This window comes from Myotis nattereri, assembly GCF_964212035.1.
Source record: "Myotis nattereri genome assembly, chromosome: X".
Classification (NCBI taxonomy): Eukaryota; Metazoa; Chordata; class Mammalia; order Chiroptera; family Vespertilionidae; genus Myotis; species Myotis nattereri.
Genome location: NC_138078.1, coordinates 23972121 through 23984544, shown reverse-complemented (window position 1 = coordinate 23984544; position 12424 = coordinate 23972121). Strand labels below are relative to the sequence as shown.

The window sequence follows — 12424 nt, the reverse complement described above, 5'->3', positions numbered from 1 at the left end:
TTAGAATATTATCTGGCTCTATGAGTAAAGTGTGAAATCAATGAATTCAGGGATTCTGTTTTTTTATTATCACATCTCTGTCATAGAGGCTGAAATTTAATTAGCAATAAATAGTTGAAAATTTTAATTAATATATTAAATATATTTATTTATTTCTCATCCTATCTAATAAAAGACAAAAAGGGTAATTGACCATACCTTCGCTACGCTTCACATTGGCTAATCAGTTTGATATGCAAATTAAGTGCCAATAAAGATGGTGGCCCGCAGCCATGCAGCTGAAGAGAGCAGGAGGCTTGCTTGCTCCAGTGATGGAGGAAGCCAAGGTTCCCTGCCTGCCACAGCCTGACTCTGAGCTCCGAAAGCAACAAAGTTTCAATTATAGGTGCTAAACAAACCCCAGATAACTGCTTTCAGCAGGCCGTGGCCTCAGAGCTGGAGCGAGCAAGAGCCAGCTTTCAGCTCCAGTGACGGCAACAAAGTTTCAATTATAGAAGGTAAATAAATCCCAGAATTAAAAAAAAAAGAAAAAAAGGAGAGGCTGGGAGCTTCAGTTGCTGGCCAGCCTGAAAACAGCACTCAGCCCCTCACCCAGACTGGCCAGGCACCCCAGTGGGGACCCCCACCCTGAAAGGGGTGTGACCAGCTGAAAACAGCCATCAGCCCCTCACCCAGGCTGGCCAGGCACCCAAGCAGGACCCCCACCCTGATCCGGGACACCCTTCAGGACAAAGCAGCCAGCCCCCACCCGTGCACCAGGCCTCTATCCCATATAGTAAAAGGGTAATATGCAAACTGGCCCTAACAGCAGAAAGACTGGGAATGACTGGTCACTATGACACACACTGACCACCAGGGGGCAGACACTCAATGCAGGAGCTGCCCTCTGGTGGTCAGTGCGTTCCCACATGGGGGAGCTATGCTCAGCCACAAGCCAGGCTGATGGCTGCCAGCACAGTGGTGGTGGTGGGAGCCTCTCCTGAATCCTCAGCAGCACTAAGGATGTCCGACTGCAGCTTAGGTCTGCTTCCCGCTGGCAAGTGGACATCCCCCGAGGGCTGCTGGGCTGCCAGGGGGATGTCATATTGCCAGCTTAGGCCCCATCTCCCAGGTAGCAGGCCTAAGCCTGCAGGTGGTCATCCCCTGAGGGGTCCCAGACTGCGAAAGGGCACAGGCTGGGCTGAGGGACATCCCCCCCCCCACCAAGTGCACAAATTTTTGTGCACTGAGCCTCTAGTATTCATATATATGTGTGTGTACACACATGCATGCACAGAGAAATTGAGAGAGCTTGGTAGAGAAAGAGAGAGATAGTGAGATGTGTATAAGCACAGTTTTCATGCAGTGTTGCTCATTTAACTATGGAAACATGAACTAACATCTGACATTCCCTTTTAGGATTTAATAAAGATTATTTATAAATGGTTCTAGTCCAAAATGATAGGATTTAGAACATGTGTTACAATAGTATAGATTTCTCAAAACTTTTTTGAGAAAACCAAACATGTACACACATGCGCACATACATACACACATATCCTATTTACAATATGAGTTACAACATTTTGTTTTTACTATTTGTTAATTTTAATCAGACTGACATTTTAAATTTAGAAAGTAATTGTGCTAGACATAGAAATCATTCCAATTAAAGAAAGTCTACCTTGGCAGTCTGGAAACCAATGAAGTGAGAAATGAGAAGAGGGATAAATGGTTTTTCAGAAATCAATTTAAGCTATGCAGAGTTTAGCAAGTTACATGAGGATTAGAAATATTTTATAGATAGGATGAGAAGAGTGTTAAATTGTCTCGTTAAATTATTTTTCCACTTGTTCAGGGTCTAGGTTTCCCCAAACACTGGTTTCCTCCTATCCACAAGGCAAAGGCATGCTTTCTTTGTGCTCAAAGTTACACTTTCCAACCTACACTTATTCATTCAACAACTATTCATTCCTTGTATGGCACTGTACTTGTTATTGGGGATAGATCACTGAGCTGGAACCACACACTCCTTTCTTTTGCTACGTTTGTAATCTAGGGAAAGGCACAGCCACTTATAATGTAATCAAACTGGTATTTGTATAATTGTAATCTAAGATGACTGCTTGCATGGAAAAAGCTAGCTAGTTTATGTATCTGTCTACCTACCTGCCTACCTACTTACCTGCCATCTGTCTCCCTTCTTCCCTCCCTCTCTTGGTCTATAATAGATGGATGCTGAGTTTTGAGCAATCTATACTATTATAACACATACTTATGAGTTAAGTAACTTTTTATACTTCTAGCATGTTCATACTACCTTATCACTTTAGTGATAAGCTGGCAAATCTGAAAATCTTTATTTCTTCTCATTCAATATTGGTACAATTTAATCTTTCCCCAAGATGCTACTAATGCCAAGATTATCCTCAAAACAATCTAAATGTTTTTCCAAATACATGGATATATATTCTGTGCAATATGATAAAATATTATCTGGTATTCAAAGTTTAAATCTGAAATTAAAACAATAAAAACCTTTAATAATTTTCTACCATTTCCCTTTATTATTAGTTGTAGTAGTAATAGCAGCAGTAGTAGTATTTAATTTTTTATCTGATCATGATTCTCTTTCCAGGATGAAGTGTTAACTAACTTTTAAATTCACTGTGTGCTTCAGCATATTAATGTGTGTGCATTGTGTGTGTTCACAGGTGGATTCATGTTTGTGCATGTGCATGCATGTGTGAATGTTTGTAAATCAGTGTCTTGGTTTTGGTGATTGATCTTGTTCTCTAGAATGTCACATTAGCTCAGAGAAACCCACCATTCCCCTCGAATGAAAGAACATGAGTGTCTCTATTTAGCCTTGTTCTCTCCCTTGGAAGGACATTCCCCTTTTTGTTGAGTTAAAACTCTAATAATTTATACCTATTGCTGAATGCGTCTCCTTTACTTTCCTGTTGTGTCATGGCTCTCCTCTAGCTAATAATAATAGCAAATATGGTACCAGTATGTCCCCAGCAGTAGACATAGGAATTAGCAAATATAGAATAATTTAGAATAAAATCTAGCAACTTATTATGGTATGCAAAGTCCCTCAGGGTCATAGATCCCAATGACATTCTTGCCCTCATGTCCACCCACACTCAGCCTTGCCACACTTGCCTCCTTGCTGTGCTCCTACAATACTAGGAATGCTCCTGCCCCTGGCCTGTTACACTTGTTATTCCCCACCTAGAAAACTTTTCCTCTCAATAGTCACATGGTCACGTCTCCCTTTACTTCTTTTCATTCTTTTAAATAAATATATATAATTTCAGAGAGGAAGGGAGAGGGAGAGATAGAAACTATAGATAATAATATTTTTCCACAAAGGCAAATTGCTAAAACAGAAGGACCGTGGCCTTCAAAATGAAATATATATGGACTCTACCCATATTCTCCAAGATCTGTCTGTGCTACCTTTGGCAAATTGCTCAGTTTCTTTGTTTCTCGGTTATCTCACCTTAAAAAATGAATTTAACAATTCAAAACTTGCAAGGCTAATATGAGGTTTCAATGTAATGGATGCATAGTTTCTGTCAAAATATCAGACATGTAGAAGGAATATATCTTTAACATGAATATATCTTCCTATTCTAATCTGTATTTTTAGTTTTTCACATTTTGTTAATATTTGCAATTAGGATGATTGAATTTTCTGACAGTTTAGGAAAATGACAATGTTTAAATTGATTAAATGATTCTCTCCCCCCACCCCCTCTTTTGATAAAGTTTTCGACACTTTGCCACCCACGCGCTATCAGGAGACCATGACTACCATCCTGATGTGGATCCAACAGTCAGAAAGCAAACTCTCTATACCTCAGGTTACCGTCACTGAATATGAAATCATGGAGCAGAGAGTCGGGGAGTTACAGGTCTGTGAATATTTGACTGTCTTAAACAATACGGTGCAGAACTCATCTATCAAGCAATCACATTGGTGTAACCTTATAATATTAGAATTAAAGTACTTGTGGCAAGTACAATAGTTTATCAGTTGGATAAATGAAGATAAAGGACGTAAATCGAAATACATTATGTATTTGTGCCTATAAGATAAAAAAGCCATCTTTAAAGACAGTGATATGGTCTAGTTATGAAGTATATTCTTTCTCATTTAGTATGTATTTTAGCCACATTTGGATTATTATAAAAGCTATGGTATTATTTTCTACCTTTGCCTGCTGACTTATTAACTCCTCTCATATTTCCAAACAGAAAGAAGTTAAATCACTGTAGTTATAAAATTAGTTTTAATTTAAACACCAGTTTTATGTGATATTGTGGTTACTTATTTGAGTTTTAACAGCTTTATTTTGGGAAATATTAAATACTTATTTGGGAAATAAAAGAAAATAATTTGTGAGATATTATAGAATACTTTGCCTACTATCTAGGAACAACATGGGTTGTATATCCAATCACATTTTCTTTTTAAATATGTGAAAACATTTTCATTAGTTATATTTAGTAGCTGAAATAATCTATTTTGAGAATTACATTAAGAAAAAAGGTTAAAATTTAACTTTGAATATTGAGTTATTTTTAAAGAATTAAACAATATTTCTTTTTTTTAAAATATATTTTATTGATTTTGTACAGAGAGAAAGGGAGAGAGATAGAGAGTTAGAAACATCGATGAGAGAGAAACATCGATCAGCTGCCTCCTGCACATCTCCCACTGGGGATATGCCCTCAACCCAGGTACATGCCCCTGACCGGAATCGAACCTGGGACCCTTCAGTCCGCAGGCCGACGCTCTATCCACTGAGCCAAACCGGTTTCGGCAACAATATTTCTTAAAATAGTAATTTTAAAAGTATTGTTCAAATACATTTCTGAAAACCATTTCTCAGTGTATATTGTTCTATTTAGAGTATTTCCTCTATTCTAAAAAAAAACACAAACTATAACTGTTTAATCTTTTCTTCACTTTATGTCTGTTTTTTAATACTTGGGAATGATTCCAAAGTTTACTTTGGACAATATGTGACTTCATACAACTATAAACATTTTAAAAAAGAGAACAAAGGTATAGCAACTAGGGGAGTAGATTAAGTACACAAGAAATGGTGCATAGATGAGTGGAAAAGTACATTTTTACTGAAAACACAGTGAAGATGAGAATGCTATTTATAAATATTGAGAAAATATATTAACTAACAAAATGAAGCATAATAACTATTGAGTTACAATTTTTCATATGTTTAATGGTCATTTATGTGTCTTATTGTTGAGTTTCTTATTAATTTCTTTTTCCCTTATTCAGATAAATATTTTCTTTGGTCTTATTTTTCTTTTAAAGTGTCTATGTGATTGCTTTCATCGAACCTGGGACCCTTGAGTCCGCAGGCTGATGCTCTATCCACTGAGCCAACTCAAATTGTAAAGGATGTACATATGAGTTATGTTGTAAAGGATGAAGTACAAATGTACAAAATGAGATACTATTTTCCCCATACTAAGTTAAAAAAAATCTGAAAGAGATAAGTGGAGGTCTGTTAGCAATGAGGTACATTCTCACATACTAGTGGGAATGTAAATTGAATAACTGAGGGAAACTTTTCAGTACCTCCTAATAACATAAAATAATTCATTTAGCTGTACAAATGAATGCTATTTCTATGAAGTCTGTATCTTATGGAAATAACCAGAATGTACTCAGATATAGGCAGATGATAGACCATAAACATAATTTACAGCAGTGGAAAACTCAGAATTAATTTTTAGAGCTAATAAAGGGAAATGGTGAAATGAACTAGAGAAGCCATTAAAATTTATGTTTTTGAAAAATAATGACATGGGAAAAGGCTCACAGTAAAATGCCCAGCTTAAAATGTAGCTATATGCATGTTAGATATTGTCTAAATAATCAATCAAGAGTAGCAGTTTAATAAAATAAAATCAAAGTAAATTAAAAAATTAAATTACCACAAAACCAGCATAAGATATTATGCAACCATAAAAGTTATGCATTTGCTATACTTGGGGGAATTTTATTAGTCACTATAAAAGGGGGAATAAATGTGTATATGTTTATGATAAGATCAGATAGTATTTAGTTACATACAGAAAAACCTCAAAGTTTATATAAAATTATAATTGTTGCATATAATGTATATTTTCCCATTTTTAATCTTGAACCTTTATTACTTTATAACCAGAAAGTAACATTTAAATAAATATTGAGTAGAGGAAACCTAAAGATGGGCATCCTATTTATAAGGGATTGCATAGGTTATACATTATAAATATAAAACCAACATTATAAATTCTCCCCAAATTATTCTAGAATTTCCCTATAACACTACAAAACAGACCAATGTCTTTTGAAAAATATGAAACTTCAGTTAACTGGCATTAATAGATTTTCTATCTGGAAACATTCAGTTTTGATTTCCCATATATCAATATAGTTTAGTTATATTTTTACCTCAGGAGGTTAGAAGTTGTCTACTTAAAGGCTCAATATAATTAAGTTAAACTCCATTAAGTGTATAATAAATGCAGTTATTAGTATACAGACATAATAGAATAAAATTAGGTGTGCTAAAACTCTGGTTCAGTAAGATATAATTTTGGATATAGTTGACAGTGTTCATAAAATAGGCATCGATTTTCAAATAAAATATTACTGAATAATGTGTAAATTAATCTTATGATAAAAAGTAGAATTTAAATCATCACTAGTTATTTTATGACTGATACTACATCATCTATTTTTTAGATGTTTGAATCACCTAGCTTTCATTTTAAGCACATTTAACTTAACTGAAGGTTGTTAATGAAACTCATTATTTTTCATCAATTAGTAGACATGTACTTTCCGTTTTCAATTTGAAGGCTTTACAAAGTTCTCTGCAAGAGCAACAAAGTGGCCTAAACTATCTGAGCACCATTGTGAAAGAGATGTCAAAGAAAGCCCCCTCTGATATTAGCCAGAAATATCAATCAGAATTTGAAGACATCGAAGGCCGCTGGAAGAAGCTTTCCTCCCAGCTGGTTGATCACTGCCAAAAGCTAGAAGAGCATATGGCTAAACTCCGAAAAATTCAGGTAATTCAAGAGTTTACTTTTTTGCCTTGACCTGTGTTGCTCCATTGGTTGAGCATCATCTTATGTACCAAAAGGTCATCTGTTCAATTCCCAATCAGGGCACATGCTCAGGTTGTAGGTTCTGTCCCTCATTGAGGTGTAGTATGGGAGACAACTGATTGATGTTTCTCTCTCTCTCACTTTCCCTCTCCCTCTTTCAAATTAATAAAAAAATTTTACTTTTTATATTCATTTTTTACTTGTTTCTCTCCTTGTGATGCATTATAAAATTGAAAGGCAAATAACCTCCATCGTAAATTCTAAGTCAGTGATAAGATCAAAAGATTCAAATCTTACTCAAAGAAAACAGTAATTGAGTTCTGCTTAGATTTTCTTTAATATTATTTTTTCCACCAATACTTTGTCATTCAGCGTATAAATAGAGGAAGAGCTATCCATCATGTAATATATTTCATCAGCATATATTACTTATACTTGTATGTATAAGTTTGATCCCATCACATTTCACAAAACAGCCCCTACTGACTGCATTTATTTGAATAGTGCCACTATATTATAATTACCTAAGGTGAAAATAGTAAACCAATGATTACATTCTAGTCTAAAGTCTCTTATGTGCTGAACCATTGTGAAAGATGTCAATGCTGGGAAGGATCATTGAAGCATCATAGCATAATGAAAAAGCATTGGAACAAGAAGCACTGGATTTATTTCCTTGTACAGCTAACTTAATTGTTTATTCTTACCTTTTACAAATCAAAAGATAGAGTTGTCCTAAAACATTCTGTAAAGTACAACATATTTTACATATGTACACATGTACATCTTTTGACATATAAACATGTTTGTACATGCATTTATACACATACATAAAATCACATTTTTTGCCCGTGGTAAAAGAGGGTACAAATACATAGTTCTTGCCTTTATTAAGACCCATTCTAGTGAAGGAAAATGATAAGTGTATTTGTTCCCTTTGCTGCTGTAGCATATTACCACAAATTGAATAGCTTAAAGCCGTGGTCGGCAAACTGCGTCTCACAAGCCACACGCGGCTCTTTGGCCCATTGAATGTGGCTCTTCCTAAGCCTCAGGAGTACCCTAATTAAGTTAATAACAATGTACCTACCTATATAGTTTAAGTTTAAAAAATTTGGCTCTCAAAAGAAATTTCAATTGTTTTACTGTTGAAATTTGGCTCTGTTGACTAATGAGTTTGCTGACCACTTGCTTAAAACAACACAGATTTGTTATTCTTCATTTCTGGAGGTCAAAAGTTCAAAACCATTTCAGTGGCTAAAGTCAAAGTATAGGCAGGAATCTGATCTTTCTGCGGGCGTTAGGAGAGAATCTATTTCCTTGTCATTTTTAGCTTTGGGAAACTACATGCATTCCTTGGCTCATGTCCCCACCCTGTCTTCAGGGCCAGCAATGTAGCATCTTCCAGTTTTTCTAACTCTTACACTCCTGTCTCCCCTTAATGCGATTACTTTTTGCCCAGCAAGATAACCCAGGATAATCTCCCCCATCTCAAAATCTTTAACTTTATCTCAACTGCAAAGTCGTTTTAGTTCTGTAAAGTAGTATATTCACACATTCCAGGGAATAGGGTCTGAAGATAATGGGAAGTCATTATTTAGCCAACACAGGAAGTAAATTACACACTGTGGCTAATGTTGTGACAGTAAGGAGAAAAAAAATCCAACATAAACTGGGAGAAGAGATTATGAAATATTCTTGGAACATGGGTTATACGGGCAATACATTGAACAAGTAGAATTTAGTCACTAATGAAGTGGGAGAAAGTTCCTGACAAAATGCAGCAGTATGTTCAATTGAGTGAAAGTGGTTCAGTATTGGTGAGACAAAAATATGTTTGGAGATTGACAAAAGATATGATTGGAAAAATAATCTGGGAGTAGATAATGAATGGTCCCAAATGCCATGCTTTGAAATATGAATTATAACAGAATTTATGGTGATAGGATTAAGAACATAATAATGTGGAACTGTTATTGGTATTTTAGAGGAGGGAAAATCTGATAATTGTGTTTTTAAAGCATCATTATAATAAGAGGATGGAGGAGGAAAGAATGCTGTCACCAAAATGCAGAATAGATTAGACTGGGTGAGATTGAGACAGATAACAAGAAAGCCAATAATAAGACCTGAACTAGGACAGTAGTGACAGGGAAGAAGTACAAAACCAGACTCAAGAAATATCAGCAAGATGTGCTGTTGAAATATTTTGATTTAGTCAAATGCTTTTAAAATTCATTATTATTAATCATATTGAAGGTGTAACTTTCAGTAAAGTACATATTTTCAATCAAAATTTAATTAAGAAAGGAGAAACCAGCACATCTGGACAGCATAGTTGAATTGTATAGAAATAAAAATGTTTGGAAATCATACATTTGAAAAGTAGTCCAAAAAAGCAGTGTGTGGGGGGAGGGCAGTGGGGGAAGGCAATATGTGAAAGAATAAAGGAGAGTAGTGGCTTTTAATAATTTACAAAAAAAGTCATTTTGCCCAATTTTTACTTCAACCTTATAAGGCAAATAAGAAATTAGAAGAAAAAGTTTTCTTTTTAAAGATGACAAAATCTTCGTCTGAAAGTTCCCAAGTGGAGGAACTATTTAAACTGTCAACTACAAAAAACAATTTGTGGAAGTTCAGGTTTAGGGAGGCTATAAAGACACCATTCCATTGAGTTTATTGTTCATAGTTTATTTTATGTACTGTAAGGACACATTGTTAGTATTATCATGAGTTGTTTTGAAACTTAAAATTTCTCTAGAGGGGGATATGATTTAATGTTCTTGAGAGTTACATCAATTTTTTATTTCTAACAATTGCAGACTTCATACAATAGTGCTCATACAGTAGATCATAAAAATGCAGTATGAGTAAAAGTATTCTTTTCCTGAAGAGCTACTTAGAGACATCCTTCAAACATGGGGATTGTTCCTTGGCTTGTGTTCACATATATCACTGTAATGAATCGAGTTGAGAGAAATCAGCACCCCAATAATATCTAAAAATGGGTCTCTGATTGCAGAATCACATACAAACTTTGAAGAAATGGATGGCTGAAGTTGATGTTTTCCTGAAAGAAGAATGGCCTGCCCTTGGGGATTCAGAAATTCTTAAAAAACAGCTGAAACAATGCAGGGTAAGATTTGCACATGACATTCTTCATGTAGAGATGTTTACATGCAAATATTTTTGTTGTTGTTACAGCCGTGGTTCTTAACCAGGGTGATTTTGCCCCTCCTGGAGAATATTTATCGATGTCTAGAGACATTTCATTTGTTACAACTTGGAGTGGGGTAGATGCTACTGGCAAATAGCTGGTGGAGGCCAGGGATGCTTCTAAACATCCTGCAATGTACAGAACCACCTCCACAACAAAGAACTATCCAATCTAAAATGACAGTAGTGCCAAGATTGAGAAACTGTTAAATCACTGAGAAACAGAAAAACATGACCTTTTACTCAACCCAAATTTTACAAGATTATTTTAATACTAGAGGCCCAGCGTACAAAATCGTGTGTGAGTAGGGTCCCTAGGCCTAGCCTGTGATCAGGGCCATCTTCCACCCGCTTGCCAGTCCCCAGTCCCGCCCCACTGTCGCCCACCCAGGTTCCCCATGGTTCCTAGATCGGAGCCTGCGGGCTGGGGGGAGGGACTAAGAGGTTTGCCTTCCGCCTGCTTGCCAGTCCCCAGTCCAGCCCTGCCACCACCCACCCCAGTTCCCCATGGTTCCCCATTCGCCATCCAGAGATCCGGAGACTGTGGGCCAGGGGGAGGGACCAAGAAGTCTGCCTTCTGCCCACTTGCCAGTCCCTAGTACTGCCCCACCGCCATCCACCCCAATTCCTTCATGGTTTCCTGTTGGACATCCAGTGATCAAAGCCTGCAGGACGGGGGGAGGGACCGAGAGGTGTTCAGTGCACCTCAGTGACTGGTCAATCAGTTGTTCTGGTCATTACACCGTTATGGTCACTGGCCTTTTATTATATAGGATAAAATTCAGTTTAATTTAAAGGTAAATAATCCTTTGAGCCATTAGTTATATCTTATTACAGATTATTAGTCATATATAGCTTTTTCCATATGTACTTAACTGTACTATGCTATTAGACAATATGTTTTTTCTGTCCCATTGATCTATATGTCTTTTCATGTCAGTACCAGGCTGTTTTGGTTACTATGGCCTTATAGTATAGTTTGAGATCAGTTAGTGTGATTCCTCCAACTTTGTTCTTCTTTCTCAACATTGCTGTGGCTATTTGGGATCTTTTGTGGTTCCATATAAATTTTTGGAATATTTTTTCTAGTTCTGTGAAATAGGCCATTGATATCTTGATTAAAACTGCATTGAATCTGTAAATTGTTTTGAGTAGTACGGACATTTCAATGATGTTAATTCTGCCTATCCATGAACACGGTATGTGCTTCCACTTACTTGTACCTTCTTCAGTTTCTTTCTTCAGTGTCTTATAATTTCCCTAATACATGTTTTTTACCTCCTTGGTTAAATTAATTTCTAGGTATTTTATTATTTATGTAATTGTAAATGGGATTGTTTTCTTAGTTTCTATTTCTGATAGTTCATTACTGGTATAAAAATGCAACTGATTTCTGGATATTTATATTGTATCCTGCTACTTTACTAAATTCACTTACCAGTTCTAGTAGTTTTTTGGTGGAATCTTTAGGGTTCTCTATATACAGCATCATGTCATCTGCAAATAATGACAGTTTTTCTTCTTTCCAATTTGGATGCCTTTTATTTCCTCTTGTCTGATGGCTGTGGCTAGAACCTCCAGTATTATCTATATACATAAAAGCCTAATATGCTAAGTGTCCGACCGAGCAGTCAACAGACTGTTCGCTATGAAATGCGCTGACCACCAGGGAGTAGATGATCAGACCGGTAGGTTAGCTTGCTGGTGGGGTCCGGCCAATCGAAACGGGGCAAGACGGGGCCGGACATGCCCTGGAGCCATCCTGATGTCCCTCCCCGGCCACTTGCTCTGATCGTCAGCCAGGCAGAGGGACGCCACCTGTGCATGCATTCCGTGCACTGAGCCTCTAGTGTTGAATAAGAATGGTGAAAGCGGACATCCTTGTCTTGTTCCTGATCTTAAGGGTAATGTTTTTAGTTTTTGCCCATTGAGTATGATATTGGCTGTGGGTTTATCATATACAGTCTTTAATATGTTTAGGTCTGTTCATTTTATTCCCACTTTGATGAGAGTTTATAAAAATCATAAATGGCTATTGAATTTTATCAAATGCTTTTTCTGCATCTGTTGATTTGATCATGTGATT

At 36.4% G+C, this 12424-nt stretch overlaps 1 protein-coding gene across 2 annotated transcripts in view; it reads left to right on the top strand.

The window, feature by feature from the left end:
• Positions 1-12424, top strand: part of DMD (dystrophin) — a 2781977-nt gene that overhangs the window by 1258783 nt on the left and 1510770 nt on the right. For both annotated transcript variants that reach the window (XM_081115404.1, XM_081115406.1), the window contains 3 exons: positions 3757-3902; positions 6871-7083; positions 10145-10258. In XM_081115404.1, the coding sequence (XP_080971530.1) occupies positions 3757-3902; positions 6871-7083; positions 10145-10258 (473 nt within the window). The remainder of the gene's footprint in view (positions 1-3756; positions 3903-6870; positions 7084-10144; positions 10259-12424) is intronic.